Genomic DNA, 21403 nt, shown 5'->3' with positions numbered 1-21403 from the left:
AGTTGTCATGTGAAGAAGTGAAGTGAGGTGTATGCTGTTTGGTGAAGTTATTAGTTGTGTAGAGTAGCACTGCTTAGGCTTTTCTTGTGGTTGAGTTTGATATGACTGCAGGTTATTGCAAGCATATAGAAAATATAGAAACTTAAAGAAGTTTATATGTATATTTATATACATGTATATAAGTAATTTTTTCTAAGTTTATAAAATGTAAACGATAAAACCTTCATGTAAAGCCCAAATATACTTTGTACCTGCTATTACATGAAGTTTGTTCAATTTTCTACAAGTCAGCACAGAAAAAATAATCAGTCTTTACTTTTTATTTCACAAGTGCTATTTGCATGTATTGATGCTTACAACTTGTATTTATTACCTACATTTCTGTTTGAATTTGACTTTTTAGCATTTACCATTGATCAGCTCCTTCTGTTTAGCTGAGATGGAAACTTTGTGTGTTGACTGTTCTCCCAGTTGCATCTCTGTTGTTCATGTGATAGGTTGTTTTGTCTATGTGTGTGTTGTGCATAGCGGAGTGTGAGCGTTTGGATCCCTCCTCCCCGGTGCTCCGCCAGCCCCTCTGTCGCTTTAAGTCCTGCCCCTCAGAGCCAGCCAACAGCAGCTGTTCCATATTCATCAAGCCCTTGAGTCTTAAAGAGCCCTATCCCGACCATGGAAAGAGTCATTCCTCTCGCTCGCACTCTCATGCTCTCTCCATCTTAGCGCTCATCCCGCTGCTGCCTGCGCTTCTCTCTCTCTCTCACCCCCCTTTACCTCTCCGTCTATCCGTCCCTCCCCCCTTCACTCTCTCCCTCTCTCTCTCTCTCTCTCTGTCACACACACACATTCACTTACATGCACTCAGACACACACTCTTTCTCCCTCTCTCTCTCTCTCTTTCTCCCACTCATATATACATAAACACACACATACACAACACACATGCTCCCGCACACACGCGCCCACTCAATCCATCAGAGTCCAACATACCTGTGCAGGCTGGGGGGAGCGGTGCTGGAGGGGGCTTTCGGCAGCGTTGTCTCTGAGGGTGCTGTGCTATCATTTGGGGAAGAAGCGGGTCTCAATTGTTTTCTCTTTCCTCTTCCTCTCATTCCTGGAATGCTAAAACTGGACTGATGGACATTTCAGAACTTTGTCTTCCAGACCCTCTCAGCTATCATAACCAGTAGGTGCACCTTCTTTCCTTCTTTCACTTTTCTTTATAACCCCTCTGCCGTATCACAGTTTCTTTGCTTTTTTAAAATCTTTTTTCTCTCATCCTTTTTCTGATTTCATCTGCTCTTTTAACAGTAACTGCTCTTGTTTTATGTTTCTTAAACCCTGCTAGTTATTATTGTGAACTTTTTCCCACTTTTAACAGTGATGTGCTTTCTTTTTCCTGGCTTCTCTACACCAACTCACACTCTCACACTGTTTTGAGGGATTTTAAACAACGCTGGACTTGACAGTATTGAGCAACAGGGCAGGTGCAACTGTGTATATACGTGCCAGCGCGTGTAGATTTATTGTGTGAGCAAATCATGTACGCTAGTCTTTCTAAATACCATTCAGAGCATGGCTGATTGATTTAACTTGCCCCTCTGCTAAGTGTGTATTTTTTTCCCTAAAGAATTTGGGGTACCTGTCCAGTTGGGTTAGGAGCTTGTTTGCTGATGGCTTTGTTCCTAGATCCGGCCGCCCAGGGAGAATGAGAGTAATATTTTAAGGAGATGAGATTAACGTGAATCCATGGAATTGGAGAGGATAAATTACACGCTGTAATATATATTTGTAGCCAGGGAAAGACGAATGAAAGGACCCTGTAACCTCAGTGAGCTGGTCGGTCTGTCCCAGTCAGCGGCACGCCAGGGAAGCTGCTCTCTCAACAGCTCCTCAGTGCTGGGACAGTCTGGGCTTACCCCGCCTGCGTGATGAAACTTTATAAATCCACCAGTAACTTAGATTTAAAACCAGATAAATTATATATAATTGTAGAACAATTTTATTTGTTGTTTGATTTTTTTTTTTAGATCAGTTTTGTTGGTTTGGCACAAAATAATGTATTTACCAAGAACAAATCCCAGATAATGAATGAAAGAAACTAAACATTAGGCTTGTGTAAAGTTTTTGTTTAAATATTTTACTTTATGTATCAGGATTTATTATTTTCCATTCATACTTCTGATAAAGTGCAACATAATCAGTAGTGGTGTTTTAGGGAGACCCATAAAATGTGTAAAGACATTTTAATGCCTCAGTGGACAATTTTAATTTTCTTCAGTGGAATGTTAGAAAAATGTTCCAAATTACAAAGTGCATTTTTATCATGTGTGCTAAATTGTGGGGACTTAAAACTAATATTTTCATATTCTTAATATGATTCAGTGTCACCATAGTTAGTCTCTCTGTTTTCAATGTATTATATTTTAAAAGAATACCTTTATTCAAAATCCTTAACTGAAAACAATTCAGTGTGAAGTTATTAAGCTGAACTGTGTTAGTGTGTTTTGTTTTACTGCACAGTTAGGTTACAGATGTTTATTCTTCTGAGCTTTAGTCACAGCAAAAAGTCATTCTAGAAAACATATTAAGATCTTCGACATATATGCAATTATCAAAGCTGTTTTTCTTAAATGTGGATCATATAACGTCACCTTCCTCTCTGAAACACTTTAATACAAAATTACACAAGCAGCAGTAGCAAAGTGGACATTTTTGTAGCTTGTTAAGTCTTACAAATTGAAAAATCTTTATGTTTTTCCATTGTGTTCTTAAAGCTGTATTTCCAAATTTGGGGAGCAAAGCTGCTGCGATTTATATTTATTTCTGGCAGATCTTTACAGCCGCCTGCCTTTTATTTCCTCCACAAATGCAGTTTCCAACAAATATTGAATTACATTTATTGCACAAGGTGAAACATTAAACACATAAACTTTTGACATTTTCAGTCATGCTGTAAATTATTTAAGGATTTAATCAATTTCATTTAGACTTTTTTTTCCTTTTTTATCCTCTCAAGTCCTCTGTGAAAAATTCAGAGACATGTTTTTAATAAGTTTTACTGTTGAAGACAGAAAGCACACTGATATTCACTGTGTTGCTTCTATTAGATGGAAAAGAAGAAGTTCAGAAATTTATCCAGGCAAAATTATTTTCCATTAATTCGTTCCCTGAAACATGAATTATTAATATTCCTGTTGGTTTGTTATTTGTTTTACAAAACATAGCAGACATGTTTGTAAATATATTATAGATTTAGTGATGCTGTGCACTAATTTAGAATTTGTGTATAGCGATAGGAAATACTAATTCATTTTTAATGACTCTCTAAACTAGAAAGAAGCTGCATTTTCGTGCTTCATGGTCTCAGTATTTAGCTGACATGAATATCTTTATGTTTTAAAATGATAGTGAGCAGAGAATTCAGCCTTCCAAAGCTGAATTGTGAACAGGTGTTTAATGTAGAAATAACTTCAGCAAATTACTGTACATGTATTCAGAAGTTCATATCAATAAAATGTATGTCATTATGTGTTTTTTTAAACCCCTAAACTCAAAATCTGTCACATTTGTTTTGTTGCAAAAGCCTATCCTAACCTGTCAACAGTTTATTTGCGGGATCTTTATAGCACTGCTTTGAATGTGCTGTTAATTTCTGTTTAGCGTTGGCTCTCTTCTGCTAATTGTACAGTGGTATTTGCAGCCTTTTACTGAGGGCTGGATGTGATGCTTGGGTGAGAGGATTAGTGGGACGTATGTGCTCCATGTAATTAGCACAACATTGTGGTGGAATCACTGTAGGATGTGTCTGGAAATTAGAAGTTTTGTCCTCTTGTTTCTTTACAGACTGGAACTGGAAATGCAAGCATTAGAAAGTTATTACCAAGTATTCTGCAACTGTATTTATTTGCTCAAAATTTCCTGCTTTGCCTTATGAAGCTCATTACATCCACACTGTTATTTACCTTTTCAAGGCTTGTTTTAGTCTAAATATCTCCTTTTTTATGCAGTGAGTTATTTACTTTATGAGTGTGACAGGCTTATTGTTGATCTTGTATTGCAGTGGCTGTTCACACTTTTTCAGAAGTCAGCTACGGCTGAGGATTGCCAGTGAGAGTTCCTCAGAGCTTGCTAGAAAACACACATGATTTGAGCGGCAGTGAATTGAGATGTGACTTCTTTTTGTTTCTAAATGTTCCATCAACACCCATGCGTTCCTTAAGCCCTGGCAGAGCCACTGCAATAAACTAACTAGGCTATCCAATTTCCCTTCATGAAATAAGAGCTTTTTAATGTATTTTTAGAGAAGCAGAAAGAAGTTAGCACACAGTGATGAATTAGATTTCAATTTATTTGACTTCATTCCCAGGTTGCTGCATTAGAGCCTACAAACACCCATCTCTAGCAGTCCGTCCACTTGATTCTTATTAGGTTTCAGAAAACAAGGCGAGGGAATTGCATTAGTGTATCTTAAGTTAAAAGCTCTTTGCTCTTTGACCAAGTGTTTCATTGTTATTGGGTTAATCAGATTTTCGCTGTCTTCATGGAGATGCTATCACAGGCTAGAGGCAGTGGTGGGTAACCAAAGCAGCCGTGCACAGACACTATCCAGATGGGATCAGCTTACGGTAATTTGGTTTCAGAATACATTACCAGAAGAGGCTCCTGGCCGAGAATGGCCACCCCGCTATGAGCCAGTAGCTGGTGGCCTCTGTAGCAGCAGCGTGCAGCCCAGCCATCCCACCTGTCCCACTCCCACCCTCCTCATCCAGCAGAGCTTTTAGGAGGTGTTGGGATGTGTGCCTTTTAAAGAAAACCTAATGTGATTGAGTTCAGTTTGTTGCCCAATTCTAAATACTTCTTCCTTGTACCAACAGGGCTTTGTTGTCCAATTCATTAGAGAGATTCCTGAGTCCACTGGCCACGCTGGAGCCCTCTCATTTCTGGTATCTAGTATCATTACTCTCACTGTAAATATGTCACTCAACTCAGGCTGAGTGGGGGGAGCATGTTGTCCCTCTCCAGGCCAAATGGGGATGCAGAGTATATTGGCAGTCGCTGGATGTTCACTATTCTGTAGCTCCAGAGGTATTTGGGTTCATAGTTACTGCTTAGGCTGGCTTTTAAAGAGCTGCCACATCAAGCACATCCCTTTGCTGCTTTATTCTTAAGGTCATTAATTGGAAAATAATAGTGAGAAAAGCATCAATATCCAGAACAGAATAAACAGAAACAGCAGTTTTAAAATTTGAACTCTTTTTTATTTAAATATTACTTTAGAAATTTATGTAAATCTTGTCATTTTTTCCAGTTACTTTTTCCTTTTATTTTTTGTGTAATTGGACAATTAATTGTTATAATGACACGTCTCTTGAGAGGTCATCTGACGTTTGGCCTTTACACTTCCTGGTGTTTTCCTGCCATTGCCGCTTTGGCTATTTCACAACATCCACCTGCACAGAAATCACCAACCGTCACTGCATGCATCCCTCCTAATTTCTCGTCCACGGTAACCTTGGACACCTCCACCGCAGTGTGAGAATCTGTTTAAAAATAACCAGGTCCATTAGTCTAGAAGGATAATGCTAGCCTATGTGGGCTCTCATGCCCTTGTGGCAGCAGAGTGCTATCACTGACACAGTGCGTCAGCACTTCTTCCTGTTGCTCCAACGTTGAAGGGCTCCTCTTCATTTACACACACATGCATGCATGCACGTATACATACACGCACATACAATAGGACAGAAGTTTAGAAAAATACCTGCGTCAAGAAAAGAGCTGTTAATGCTGGTAGCTGAGTGTTACAGTAGTTATAAGAAAACACTGAATGCAAAAACTAAAACTAAAGTTTGCTGTGTTTTCCAAATTTGACATGTTTCATACAAATGTGTCTCTTAATATTTGTCTGATATCTTTCCTGAACCACACAACAGTTCTGTTACTCTTTAAGCAAATTCTACTTCCAGTAATTCACACTTTGTTAGAAAATGTGATGTAAGGTGGGTAACTATATGGGTGTTTATCAGTGAAGGCTATTGGTATTGAGCGGTCAGTTGTTTGAAGGTTATGTTTCGAAGCTGTAATTGAAATGCAAAATAACATTAGAATCGATGGTTAGCTTTGTTTATTTATGAAATCAATATTGAAACCGTCCGTCACAGTAGCAGCTCTGATTCCCACTGACAGCTTCACCAAGTCTTCCTGCGTGAGCCTTGCAACCATTACAGCTTTTAGAGCAAGCACTTTTTTTTTTTACATCACTTGTTGGAGAGCCGCACTGAAATATTTCAGGCTCATATGCTAAAACACACCGAGCGTAGCTGGAAAGAAAGCTCAGGGGCATGGCATCATCAACTGTTGAAAATGTTAAAGAGACTGATGCATTGTTATGAGTGTGTCTACAACAGAGCGAGAGAGAGAAAGTAGATGTGACCAATACCCAGCCATTAACAGACAGTGTGCAAAAAGACAGCCATTATGGGCCTAATTTCTTTGTCCTTGTATATATTTGGCTGAATATGCATTTCTGGTATCACACAAATAACAAAAGCTTTGGCTATAAAGCTTAGAAAATGTAGCTGTGAAATCCTGTTTCCAAAATTCTAAATAGGATGGTCTTAAAAATTAACATAATAAATATTTGAAAAAGATTCTCACTTTGACAAAAATGAATTTCAGTACTACCTCAGATCCAGCAATGTTTTTCCATTTAAATACTGATAAATAACTTTAGGCTATATGCACTTCCTAGGTTTTATAGTCGTTCATATTTGTTTATTTATTTAGTTTTACATTTTAGAGGATTGGGTCATCATTTTAATTATTTGTTTGAACTGTAGTTTCTCCCCTTTCAGTTTAGATCAGAAGCAGCATTTTACATGACTCATTTACCTTTGTCTGCATTCAGATCTCAAAATCGCTGTCAACACTCCAAACTTTTCAGTGATTCAAATGTGAACGTGAGGTGAAAATTAAATTGTATTTCAATTATATTTTTTTCCTCACTCTTTCTTGCCTCGGGCGCTATTTGTTACAGGTTAACGTTTGTACAACTTGTCATGTCATACAACAATTTAGTGTGATAACTGGACAGATTTGTTAGTGTAAAAGAGTGCATGCTTCTCCGTGCGTGCTTCTACTTGAATTATACAACCATGTGCCTTAGTGTGTATTTGCCTGTTGGGTGCAAAACATGTTCCCATTAAAATGTCTCCTTGGTCATACTGAGTGGCTGGTAGTTGAACCCACGACGCAAGACGTGGTGAGCGCTACATTGCACGTTTCGCCCCCTGAAGGAGGTGCATTAATTCAGGAAATATCCCCAAAGTTTAATTATTCCTGAATGGTGTGGTGGTGGACACTACCATATAAATCAGTTAGGCCCACCCGCCTTTTTATTACCAGCACTATTTATGGAGAATGTGTGGCAGCTGGTAGAGATGAGCCTGTAAAAAGCTAGAGGCTATTGCTATGACTGTGTCGACTGCTGTGGCGTGTGACAGTCATAACAATGGTGCTTTTGACTAACGTGAATTCATTTTGGAGCTGTTTAAATTGTGTGCGTCAAACAACATTTCAAATGCGAGAAACCAAGTTACGTTTTCAACTCGATGAACATGCTGTCTCATGCACGTCATTTTAATCTCACCTATGTGCCAGGAATACACACTGACTGTGAGCCTTTGCAAACATTGACACATCTGATTGTGTTTAAATCATCCCGGACACCTGATAAACCTGCTAATTTTGGCCTGTTCATTTTGCCTTGCACATTTGTGTATGTGCATGCATGTGCTTGCATGTGTGTTTGTCTGTTTATATTTGGCTCTTCTTTTGATGAAGAGGAAAATTTACGGTGGAGGCAGGATTGGCTCTTTGTTTTAGGCAGGTAGAGTTTCCCCCTAAACAAGGACAGCCTATCAGAAGAAGATTAATGAAGTAATTTCATGCATGGCTCTATGCCTCCGTCCCCCTGTACGCACAGTGACTGTGTCTAAACCTGTGATTTACATTGGACTGTGTTAAATAGCCTTAACCCTTTATAATAATATTTCTTTCTGTTTGTAGCTCTCTCTCACACACACACTGTCACAAACATGCACAATCAGGAATACCTGTCACCTCTCTGACATGTCTCTTAGATCTGTTTTCTCTCAGTTTGTTCCACTAGAATCTGTGGACTGTGAACAGCTTTGCATGACTTATATTCAAATTTGTTGCCTAAGTTTCCATCATGCATATTTTATAATCCCACGTCTTTATTTTTTTTTTTACATAATTACCCTACTGAGAGTACATAAAAGGTGTGCTGTGGTTGATGTCTGCTGACTTTTCACAGAATTTATGGCAGTTAAACAAAACATAGCCTTAAAAGACTTTTTTTTTTTTGCATATTCCTACAATATTACAAAGCAAATCTGTACAGGTCAGTCAGTTGAAAGCAATTTCAAAAATAAGAGTGTTGAAATTTTGTTTTTATTGAGTCAGTTTATGTCTGGCCAACAAGCACATGAAATCTCATGATACACTGTTACAGTTACATTCTTGATGTATTATTGATTGCATCGTGTTGCTGTGATATACATTGTCTTACAAACATTAATCTATTACACATCACAAAATCAGCATGACTGAGAGGACACTGTACTATTCTAAAATGTCAAGGTAATTTAACTAAAGGCAGAAATCAGACTCAGAATTTAATTTATGCATTAGAATCTTACAGCCGAAATGAAGCACATTTTTAAAACATATATTTTTCGTAACATGTTCGCATACTCTTTCATTTTCCTTCAAATTTTTAACAGTCAGAATATCATAAAGAAACGAACTGTCAAAAGCAGATCAGTTCAGAGTTAAAACATGTAGTAAAGCAAGAATCCTCCTCAGTGTCAGTATTTCAAGGGACTGTATTGTGATATTGCTGCCAGTGTATCAGTAACATATCACCCAACACCAGGTTGTGTCTGATGTCATTACCCACGCCAGTTTTCTTGTGACAAGCTTCGGAGGAAAGTGTCTTTAAGGGTCATTTTTGCCAGTGTATTATAATTGCTTTTTGTAGTTATCAAGAGCCATTGTAAATTTATGTTGTTAAATTATACCACGACTGTGCCACATAATGGATGTAATGAAAACTAATCTTTTCTAATAAAAAGGCAGAATTAGAAATTTGATCCCAAATGTACTGCACGGCAGGCTGGAATTATCCCTGAACTTCTTTTTTACATACAGTATGATGAGCTGTCCAATTCTGCAGAGAGCTTTTCCACGGGGTCTGTGTAGAAGATTGTTAACTCTTTGCTGTCCATAGTTGGAAGTTTGGACAACGAACACCTCTCTCGTATCGCCCAGCGACAGTAGCTCTATCATTAGCCAGTTGCTTCCCTCAACATCCTGAACTCAGCCCCTTATAAGAACTAGATCTGCCCAGTGCGGCCCAGACAGTTTACGTCAGACAAACAGCAGCGCCTGTATCACAAGAGGCCCTCTCTTTCCTGCCAGCAGCATCTCTAGAACAGGAAGGAGCGGGAGGGGGGATCAATAGATGTGATCTGCTTCTTGGCTAGCTCTATCTTGTGGTGCCGCTGGAGCATGGGGCTCATGTTGTCATAGTGGAGTGAGCTCATGGCTTTATAAAGACTACAGTAACATCGCTGTGAAGCAGCTAAATATAATCCTCTGCTGGAGACTGAAAAAACTTAATTGTCCAAGCCACAGAGCAGCATGGTCCCCCCAAGTGGTAACCCTGCACTAGCCCCTAGCCGACCGACTATTGATCCGGGGCCCTCGCTCCCCATTGGTACAATAAACATTTTTTCTGTCTCTTCTCGCTCTTCCCCTCATGTATCTCCTCACTTACTTTCTCTTTTTCACATTTTCCTCTTTTTCTGTCTCCTCGACTTCCCTTTTGTTTGCCTCCATAGATCTGCACATCATAAATCTTTGTCAGCTTCTCCTGAGTGTCTGGCATATCCGTTAATAAAGAGGCCCCTCCCTTCTCCTCAGGTCCACCCCCTCCTCTCAGTCCTCTCTCTGCCAGAACAGGACTAATGAATGAGAAACTCCAAAATTAGGGGCCTCTCCCTCATAGATTAGAATGGGTCCCTATGGAGTGCCGGGCTTGCCTCCAACCAAACCACAGCCGTCAACCAACCCCCCCATATTTCCATCTTTCATATTCTGTCTGCAGCGCAAACACACACTCAGACATACGAGTGCAGAAGGCCATGCAGCACACACACACACTCATGCACATTGCCCCAAGAGTCTGTTGGCCCCTTATTCCCCCGGTGGTCATTAACCTGCAACCAGTTAGACAGAGAGGCATACTCCATATTCCTGCTAAGTGTGTTTTGGAATCTCCAATTCCTTCCTTTTTCCCAAGGGCCACAGAACCCCCTCCCTGAGCCCCAGCCTTTTTTCATTTACATTTTCCCCAGTGAGAACACACACCAAGCACCCTTGGTGGCGTACAAGCATCCACATGTATTTCTGTGACTATTGTGGGGCTGCACAGATTTTGACTATGGTCTCTGCTTTCCCAAAAATGAGTCCCTGGCTGTGTGTGTCAGAGCGTTAAAAGGTGGCAGTGGCCCCTGGAGAAGAGGTCAGCATGGCAGCTGCCAGTGGGTTCTGGCTGTGGTGGGGAGGCTGAGCCGGGCTGAGAGGAGGTCTGTCAGGAGCTAATTGAGTTCGTCCTACCAGCGCTGACTCTGGGGCCAGTGGCTTATCAGGCCACATCGCCTGGGGCCCTCGAGACAGATCTGCCCCTACTGGGGCATCTGATATCACCATCACCCTGCCTTCAGATGTCAACCCCCACCACTAACCCTTTCCCCTTCACTTACTCAGTCTGATCATGTAGCAGGGATGTGACACTCTGGGATGAGGTGAGCAAATGTTATAAAATGGTGTTTTTGGCATCTGGTGGCCTTGAGAGTGAAAAGGACATCAGGAATTTACTCACTGTTTGAGTTGAGTGTGGAGCACAGGTTTGTTCTGTATGGCTGTGATTTATACATGGAACAGGGAGAGCGCTGTTGTCACACAGAGAGCAGCGGATGATGTCGGGATCCTCCTGAAGGAGGCAGGTATAGCTCTCAGCAGGAACACTTACAAATTGGCTCAGTTAGATCCTGAATGTTCTGTGTTCTTACAATAGTGTCATCCAATGTTCAGAATTTTGCTTGCAGGCGAGGGAAGTGTTGAGACGAGAGGAATGAGAGCTCTGCGGTTCTCCTCTCGGAAGTGGAGGAACAGCGAGTGTGAGACGAGCTGCCAGATCATTAGGCCAGCTAATCCTGGTCACAGCAGCACCAGTGGAATGATATTAGGGATCTGAAATGCTGTTAGGAGGGCCAGGTGGAATCAGATTAAAACCAAACTGCGCAGTGTGCGTTTGCGGGCCCATAACCTACTACTCAGCATGAATTTTGATCGGTACAAAGGGAACAAAAGGAGGAGGAACAGAGAGAGAAAAAGAGAGAGGGAGAGATACTGTGTCTTAGACGAGAGCTGCTCCTTTGGGCAGCCAGGCAGCAGAATTTGAAAAGCTCTTACCTTGAGGAAGGAAGGAAGACAGAACTATAGATTTTACAGCATCAAGTCTCAGATAGTTCAGCAGCCCCTTTCCTGTCTGCTCTGTCTGTGTAGCACACAAGCTAATTAGCACCTGCCCTGCATATTGAATTATTTATTAGGACTATTGCTGCTGTCAAACTATTTAATGTTCATAATTCATTCTCCTTACAATTGTATTTATAGATTTAAATTGGACCTGTCCCAGCAGAGATTACGAATATTTATAGAAATATTTTAGACTGTTTGATTAATACGCCAGGTTCAAGTGGTTAGGAGTCCCTCAGTATCATTAATCAATATATGCAGGCTTGTTAAAAACATAAGCATAGCAGTGGTATAATGTGTCATAGCAGAATGAGTTAAGGGGATTCTAGCCAGCACATTTATTATAAATGACCACATTGAGCTGGAGGGGAAACAGTTAAGACACTTATGCAATTATGCTAAGTGTCACCCTGAAGGTGGCCTTTGAACTGGGGTTAAGCTTACCCTGAATTTGTGAAATAAAAGCTAAATGGAGCCATCTTGTGCTCCTACGTTTTAATATATAGCCTTTAATAAGCCAAGTGCAGGTGCCCTATCGCACAGGTGCACATATCCATCTGAAACAGAGAACATAAAGCAGATGAACACAGAGCCGTGCATTAATTTATGGGGATGCAATCTGCATTCATTATCAAGAGAGGCAAGTTCTATTTTAGAAAGGCATGAACAGGTTTCACTTTTTCTGTGTCTGCACGAACATTAAAGAGTAGAGGTGGATAATTCTCAAAGCAGTAAATCAGAACAACCACCTACAATGCCGTCACCTAATTGTTTCAAATGAGAGTAACTGAAAGAGAAAAATCTACATCGGACAGCAGTTTGTTGAGCAGAGTGGTGCCTGTTTTATATAGTGAAGGCTTATATTGCGAGAAGAATTCCAGAAGTACTCAAGCAAAGGGCTTATTCCACAAGGTCAACGGTTTTAACAGGGGGCATTTTTTATTATTTATTTTAGCAGTTAACCTTTTTGTGAATTTCCAGAAGTGGTAGGCACCTGGAGCTCCAATGAATATACATGACAGCAGGGAGGGAAACCCTGGAATGAGATTTAATTTGACACGCTGACCCCCATCTCCACGGGCCCAGGAAGCCAGGGTGAGAAAATAAGGTTGACCCAGTGACCCCTGGGCCTGAACCCCTCCGTCACCCATCCTCACAATTAAATCAGCCTCAGAGAGCAAGAAGCAGTCCGGCCAACCAATAGGGGACACTGCAGTGGAGGCCTCTCGCTTCCGGTTTTCTCTGAAGTGCTCCGAGACTGACAGCCTTCATCCAATCAGAAAGATAGAGCCCAGTGGGAGACATCCCCGCTCCCTGTGCTGATGGTAAACTGACATGTCAAATATGTAAACATTACCATTAGTTGGCAATATGCTAATGGAACTAATGTGCTAAAGCACAACTTGTGCTGTCTAGCTGCCACTCAGTAGGAACCCCTGTATCTGAATTTGCATAAGCCATGCAAGGCTCAATTTAGTTAATGCAGGCAAGTGCAGGTGACCTTTCACCCCTCCATGGTACCTAATGCAAAAGGATGTGTGTGTGTATGTTAGTGTGTGACCTCGCCTTGACCCATAGAGGTTACTATGTCTACACGGCATCCCCAACACATTGAGTTATTCATCTCCTCCACCGGTTCACCTCTTCCATTCACTCGATTTGTGGATGGAAAAATGATTTGTCCAGACCAAGTTTTTTCCCCTGTTGTTCTCTCAGTGCAATTTCAAGTTAGAGGTTATAGAGCAGTGTTGAAATAGATTTATATGGGCAAGGAAGACTTCAGAGTGCATTTTGTGGCCACAGCCAAAAGGCTGCACTTTAGTCTGCACACGTTACAGCATCAGATTGCATGTACTCCAAAATACAGTTATTAGACAGACAGTGAAAAAGTCAATATCTTGCCATCATGTTTCCTTTTGGTTGACTGCTGACTCAAGGAGACAAGTCAAGGTCCGCTGTGCTCTCTAAACTATGGAGATGCCCCTGTCTTGATGCGCTGCATGTGTGTGTGCACTTGTGTGTTAAGTTATTTGAGTGCTCTCTCTCTTTCCCTCTTTCTGTCCCTCTGTCTCTTGTTCTCTTAAACTTTCCTCTCTGTCTGTCTGTGTGTTTGTATTGTTCAGAGATGTGTGCAGCTGTCTGAAGATGTGTGTGTTGTAGTTGTGTGTATTTAGGCTCTGAAGCACTTTTGCAGCTTTCGTAGTGTGCAGCTAATGAAGCACTTAGAATTCTCACCTGGCTTCACTGGAAAGATGGAAAAAACAGCAGACATGACTGTAGCAGATGTACGGTACATTGAAGTGTCACTACAGTATACAACCACAGGAAACCTATCAAATGTCTCACCACACATCTTTTCTGCTTCCTGCCTTATTTGTGAAAATTATGTAGTTATATTTTGAAATGCATCTTTTTCATCAAAAATGTTTTAAAAATAACTGGCAGTTGTTCTGTTCTGTATAAGGAATATATTAAGGATTGTCTTTTAGTGATTCATTCACTGTAAATTCATTATTCTCAAATATTTAACATAATGTCTTGTTAAAGGGAAACAACACTTACAGTGTAATTGTCATGAATTGTCACATAGTCATTATATTCAATCTAATATTTTGCTGTTTAGGCCCTTCCGTCGCTCTACTGGATAATGAGATTCATTACTACCCTCTGAAGACCTCTGCTAATCATCTTCATCTTCTCCTCCTCCCTTTCCCATCAACCCTCCCCCTCTGACTCACCTCATACCTCCTCCAGGCTGCTGAATAGGATGGCCGCTGATGACCGGCATCTACCCTCCAGCTGTGGGTCTTACATCAAGACGGAGCCATCCAGTCCCTCCTCGGTCATCGACACGGTCAGCCACCACAGCCCCAGTGGCAACTCGGACGCCAGCGGTGGCTATGTCAGCGCCATGAACAGCCACTCGAACGGCCTGGACTCTCCGCCTATGTTCACCCCCAGCGGGCTCGGGGCTGGCACCTGCCGCAAGCGCTATGACGACTGCTCCAGCACCATCATGGAGGACTCGTCCATTAAGTGCGAATACATGTTGAACTCCCTCCCCAAGAGGCTGTGCCTGGTCTGTGGAGATATAGCCTCGGGGTATCACTATGGGGTGGCCTCTTGTGAGGCCTGCAAAGCCTTTTTTAAAAGGACAATACAAGGTATTTTTCTCCTCTCACCTTCCCCCAACAAACGCTCAATACAAGTTATTTCATCCCATGTCGCCGCATCACTAGACACAGAAACACCCTCCATACAAGACACCTTTGGCCTCACAACAACACTGAAACATACTCACTCCAAGAAACTCACTATGTAAAATAATCACTGGAGTGTGGAAGATGTGTTCTCAACCTCCTGAGACCAGCAGCCTCCAGAAAAAATACTGTTTCTTGTTATTAAAATGTGCAGTAGGTGACTGCTATGGAGTAAAATAAAAACACATGCATTTAATGATCATCAAATAACTCTGCATTTCACAAGTAATATATACATCAACTTAATGCAACAAAAAAACGGTAGAATATTGTGACAAAGGATAGACACCCAGTGAGCTTATGATGACATCATCTGTCATGGTTGGTGGAGTATGGTGGACACGACATCATCGCTCAGAGGTCAGATTTGGTAGAGTGTGGGGCTGTTTGCCCAGATGCCTTGGGGGGCTCTGAGAGCATGCTTTATTATTCTTGTCCTGTTTTGTGTGTGAGTGTGTGTGCATGCCTTGGGACCAGGGTGCGATTGGCTATCTGCAAGGCATGATGTATCACAGCTTCTCATTAGAGAGGCAATGAAAGGCCCCCCACTGTGAAACCGTGCGCTCTGCTCTAGATTAATCAGGAGGACGAAGATATTGTTGAGCCTGGAAAAAAAATCTGCACAACAGGCACAGCTGCCCAGGACTAAGCTCTGCCAGCTTAGTAGCAGAATACATGCCGTGGAAAAACTAGATAAAATAGGTAAAAGGAGCCAAAAGGCTTTAGTATGGTAAAATGAGATGATTGAGAGTGGAAGAAAAATAGGAATTTGATCTTTAGGCTAAATGGCATCTTTCATCCACTGCTTTGAGTAAATTTTCATCAGTAAATGATGGCAGGCGTTCTGTGGATAGCAGGCTGTCTGTCTAGATGCTAGGTGTTGATTTTGGACCTTACGGTCCTATCAGCTTTAGACAGTCTATGTACCTTTTGCAGGCAAACAAAAGCATTAGTCCAAATCCTCATGTTTACTCATGCTGCCATCAGCAATCCTGTCTATTGACAAAAGATGAACATTTTCTCTCAAGTAACATAACTGGGCTTTTGTCCCCTCACTAAAAGTACACTGACGGCAACACAATGGAACAGAAAAGAGGCATCGGGAGAGAAAGAGACATCTTAAGTGGAGCAATGGCCCAAACAATTAAGAGCAAGGTACATGGAAAAAAAATTGAAAGCTCCTCTTTTTCCCCCCTCACTTTGCATTGTCGATTTGAAATCCCTCTCTTTCTCTTCTTGGAGGGCTGCCTGTAATGGAGCTAATCTGCCGTCGTTTGTCCGAGCCACAGGAGTTTTGTCAATAACAATCAGCGTTTGGAAAGTGTAATTAAGGCCGAGGCTTTTCATTAGGAAGAAGGGAGGGGGCCGTCTCCAGGGACGGGCATGCCAATTAGAAACTCAGGCACGCGTCGCCGGGTAATTTCAGGGAAAGGAGGGGAAAAAAACCCAGGACTTCTTTAGATTGGAGAGGGACCCTGCTGCTCTTTCAGAGGAGAGGAGGAGAGGCTTAATGGCATAATAATCAGACAGGGGTCCCAGGCAGAGAAGGCAGGACGACAGAGGGACTTTTTGGGGGAGGTGAAAGCCTTCTGAAATGATAAAAGAAACACATGCAGGATTGCTAGAGGAAAATGGAGGCAGTAAATAGCGGGATGTAGAGCCCTTGAAAGAATGAGAGGGTGCCGTTGATGAGAACTGATTAATTAAAGGAATAACGAGGCAGTCAAGGGTGGAGTGTGAGACGGCCCTCTCTAATGAGAAGAAAACAAAGGAGCTGTCTTTCCCAGCCCTTTATCACATTGTTCTATAACACTTAGGGCAAACACGCTAAGTTAATGTTAACCATGTACATGACATTTTCTTTATCACCTTGTGCTCACCTTGTGTAACTCTGTGTGTTTTCTTGTGATGCAGCAGCTTATTCTTAATAGTCAATATGTTGTTAAACATATAGTATTTTTATGAATAGATTTTTAAATAAGTGTAGGAATTTACACATATTCTCTGAGCACTCTGTTATCTTTAAGTCTGCTTCACTACCACTCTGGCCTGCACTTCTTCAGCTGAGGCTCTTACCTTTTCAACAAAAAGCAGACGGCAAATCCATCTTCCGTCACCTATTCATCCAGTGAAAAGCCCCTTGAACTCATACGTGGAGATAGTTGCATTAGTCAAGGCCAGACCCAAATTAATGTCAACCTGGATCTCCATCCATCCCAGAAATACCCCTGTTCTCATTGCTCCCTAATCATCCCCCCATCCCTGCACCTCACGTGCCCCACCAATCAAAAACATAAATGTCTTATTGAACCGTGTTTTCTTCCCATTTTGAACCCAAGTGTAAAATTGCTTGAAAACCAACTGAACTCAGTGGCCCTCTTTTATATGAAGTAATAGACCTTGACAGTAAGCCTGTAAAAGTCAGTTTAGATTTTGATGAGAAATACCTGCCATTTTACTGTAATTTACTTACAAGACCTGACTTTCCCCTCTGTGCCCTGGCATGGGTCCTGAAAAGCCATAAAATAGATTGAGACAGATACTTATCAAGAGAAGAAGGAGGGAAATCTTTTTCTTCTCCCTTCACTCTGTAATGTTATTGGTAACCATACCATAACCTCTCTAAAGACGGATAAACCCGAGCATGGCCCTCGGGTTAAAGGGTTTCCCGACAGTGTGTTTCATTTTTGAAAGAGAAACTTGCCATACCTTTACTGTAAGAGCCAGGACATCACTTCTGGACATCATTTCTAAATGGCAAAGATATTTTATGACATTTAAAACTTGGCTACTCAATGTCTGAATTTATTGAAATCAGAAATACCTGTTTAAAACAGTACTTATGTGTTACTTTGTTTAATTACTGTGCAGGACACCTTATAGAGAACTAAACAATCTGCCAATTCATTCATCTACGTATTTCCTTTTTCTCCTTTAACCCCTTCCTGTTTTTGAAATCAGTTTAATTTAATCTCTGTATGGCTTAGTTCAGTGAAGTCAGTTCACTTAAATTCAGGGGAAATTATGAGCAAAGAGACGATATAAGACAACGGCAAAAACAAGAAAGAGACAAACTATATAAGAGAAATTAAAGGTTGTCATCGAGTATATTAACTATGTATGCACAAAAAACTAAATATATAAATCTGATTAACAATATGTATTTTACGTCACATTGATCTCTAATGAGTAATTATTTTAATTTAATAATTAACCTTAAAAATAGAATGTACATTCTGCTTATAATATATATGAAGAGTTGATGTGATGTTGACTGAATATAATCAGATTGTCTGTTTTCTGCTTCTGCGTTTCGATATTTTACTGATGGAAGAGAGTCTTGACCAGCATCAGTTATTATATTAACTTCTATTTAAATTTTCTGCATGTATTTAAATATCTGCTATCTGCTGTGATTTTGGAGTCGCAGTAATTTTCAATCTTGTGCTTTACCATTTGGTTGCAAGGCTTCACTTTAGCTAACATTTACATGATGGCTTTTGCCAACACAATAACATTTCATTACATTTTTTCTTTTACATTCATAGGCCAAGGGAGGTCAGAGTGTATACCGGTAGTCATTCTACATCTGCTAGGAGGAATTAGACGTGTTATGAAGTGGGACTTTAGAGGGACTGTATGTATATTGATACCAAAATACCCTCAGCTATAAATACAAGCCGAATGTAGAGATGAAAAATTAGTTAATCCACCCCTCACTCTGCATTGAGCTACGAGAAGCCCCCTCTGACAGAACATCAGACGAACAGAGGGCTTCACAGGACAGGTGGACACAGTAGCACGGCAGCGTGGGAGCTGCTGTTTGTTTTTGTTTCTGGAGTGTATGATATCAAAGGACTAAGTTAGCCACCAGGTGTGGTTTGTGCACGTGTCCCTGGGACCTCTGAAAAAGGGAAGTGAGAGGAGGAGGAGGAGAAAAAATAACCCCGTAAGCAAAGTGTCCTCACACATGGGTCAACTGGGCAGGGTGGCACCTTGCAAACAAATCTACAACACAGAATACATGTTGCAGTGCCAATTTTACTGGAATTTAGAATTTGATACAGTGAGTAAAGTGTGAATTCCATCAGATTTGTATTCAGGATTCATATTTATGAAACTTATTTTGCAGTTTCTGTCAAAATTGCTGATTGTTTAGTGTATAATGGAAACACAAACAAAAAAGACCCTGAAGAATTAACTCCAGCACAGGGTGGCACTGATTGCCTTCTCCCAGCTTATGGGAAATGGATAGGATTATTATGGTCTGGGTCTGCTATGACAACAGAGAAAACAGACCGAGGAAAGACAATCAGAGCTCATCAGCCGCTTCCCTCACACCTTTATTTACCCCAATCCCAAAGAGATGAGGAGAATTAGCATAATGATTTCTAACCCAGATATAAGGAGGAATTTCTAATTATTTATAACATCTTGGGACCCTCCACTTGATCTGTCCAATAATGTTAACATAATTGCATAAGTTGTCAAAGGCTGTTGGAGGGCTAGTGGAGGAACGCCGGTGGAATATTACACAGCTTCCTGTACAGAAATGTGGAGTGAGGGTCAGAGCTGTGGAGCAGCTGCAGGATGTTGGAATGAAATCTGAATGTGTCTGCGTGTAACATTTGTCAGCCAGTTAACACACACGAAAAGAAGATATTTTATCTGTTGAAGGGGACGTGCATGTTCACCTAGATCTATTTTAGTGGATGAGGAAGAATATGTTTTGGAAATTCAAATGACTGCGTTACATTTTTGCATTACTCAACAATGCCCATCACTATTCTACTGAAAAAGACACGAGCAGGGGGTTAAAAGAAAAGTTTAGAGAAATTCCAATGTCAAAAGCTTTGAATCAAATTGAGGACGATTCAAATTCCTGGGCTTGAAGCAACCATTACACTGAAACCCTTTATTGAAAACCCCTGAATACAGTAAAATGTAGGGAATCAGGCAGAAGCGGAGGAACAGCCGCAAATATCCTGCCCTTTCTATTGCTAATGCTAGAGCAGAGCAGAACCGGCCTCTTTTATTGTGTAGCAATGAAACTCTTTTCATTGCTCCGTCCTGGAATCAGACGATGCAGTTGAATAATGCATAAGGCCTCTTGCCTGTACGCTATGTAAATAGTCAACAATGGCAACAGTGGTAACAACAGGTTTGGGTCTGCAGGAGTATTATGTAAAGTGGTCAGGGGCAGCATGTCTGGCTCTCTAGCCTGCTATTGAGGCAGTGGCAGGCCCCTCTGAGCGCAAGGGGACATCGGCTGCGCCCAAGGCCTGCAGGGGACACGTGCAGAATTAATGAGGCCAATTTAGTTTTGGACCACAGTGGCATCTACTGAACGGTCCTGTAGGACTACTGTAGCTTTACCTCCACCCCCACCCCTCTATCCCTACCCTTTTACCTCTTACCCCCACCTCTCCTCCTGCTGTGGTCCCCAGTTCTGGAAGTTGCTCACTAGAGCGCCTGCACACTACAGAAATGGATGTATTCCAAACCATACGATTACCAAGTTCCTGATTGGCAAAAGATGATTTATTATAGACCATCTGATAGCACAGACAGGACACACTGGTGTTTATTACAGCACCCGGTTATTATTAGATTCACTGTAGTGCTTGGAGTAATGCTTGCACTTTTTTTTTACGTTGTTGGTATTAACCGGCTCCTCTTGTTCTTCTCCTTAGGTAACATAGAATACAGCTGTCCTGCCACAAATGAATGTGAGATCACAAAACGGAGACGCAAATCATGTCAGGCTTGTCGCTTCATGAAATGCCTCAAAGTGGGGATGCTCAAAGAAGGTAAGAAGAGTAAGAACATTTTTATTATTCTTACATCCACGTATGCACATACAGGATGTTTGTCAAATTCTTATGTAAAAACACATTTACACAAAAGCAAAACCTCATCTGATCCGATCAATGCAGGCTGCATACTCCAGCGTCACACACTTGCTCTCGTAATAGTTGTTGCTCAAGTCCCAGATTGCTTCAGTAATGAGTATTTTTCTTGCACTGACGTAAGAGATGCATGCAACTTGCTGGTCAACACAACAGTTTCCAGCCCCCTGTCCTCCCCCTACCTACACAGCAGTAAATAATGTGCAGTTGAGCTGGGGACAGAAATACGCTGAATAGGTTGATCCTGCCGTCTGAGTAATAGAAATGTAACAGTATTCCACTTGGAAAGGCTCAGGCCGGGTCCCTGAGCACACGCCCACCACGGTCTCAGCTCTCCCCGGCATATTGATCCACTAAATGTTTTCCGAACATCTCAGCTCTCTTCCTGTGGATGTTTTTTTAAAGTCACGCCAGCAGGGAATTCAGTGACAATTAAACATGCTTCCGATGGATTTGTCTGGCTGGGTTTCTCTGCCCCCCTCCCCATTGCCACTGACTGAGCCCCCTGAGGCCAAGAGCCTTGACTGCTCCTCTCGGGGAGGCACCTATCCGCTGTCCCTCACCCCCTAGATTAGTAGATGCTTTCTCACCTGCCTCACTCTTTCCATC

At 41.5% G+C, this 21403-nt stretch overlaps 1 protein-coding gene across 5 annotated transcripts in view; it reads left to right on the top strand.

Moving 5' to 3' along the window:
• The first annotated feature begins 664 nt into the window (after positions 1-664).
• The window catches only part of esrrb (estrogen-related receptor beta), a 41930-nt gene continuing 21191 nt past the window's right edge, over positions 665-21403 (top strand). For 2 of the 5 annotated variants that reach the window (XM_051954863.1, XM_051954839.1), the window contains exons 1-4: positions 665-1183; positions 4875-4943; positions 14380-14789; positions 20579-20695. In XM_051954863.1, the coding sequence (XP_051810823.1) occupies positions 1134-1183; positions 4875-4943; positions 14380-14789; positions 20579-20695 (646 nt within the window). In that variant the 5' untranslated portion in view covers positions 665-1133. Of the gene's footprint in view, positions 1184-4874; positions 4944-14379; positions 14790-20578; positions 20705-21403 lie in introns of all 5 variants that reach the window. The other 3 variants (XM_051954855.1, XM_051954834.1, XM_051954849.1) reach the window with 2 other exon arrangements.

The sequence above is a fragment of the Acanthochromis polyacanthus genome, chromosome 1 (genome assembly GCF_021347895.1).
Source record: "Acanthochromis polyacanthus isolate Apoly-LR-REF ecotype Palm Island chromosome 1, KAUST_Apoly_ChrSc, whole genome shotgun sequence".
Classification (NCBI taxonomy): Eukaryota; Metazoa; Chordata; class Actinopteri; family Pomacentridae; genus Acanthochromis; species Acanthochromis polyacanthus.
Note: the sequence above shows the minus strand (reverse complement) of the source record. Positions and strands in the feature narration are given on the sequence as shown.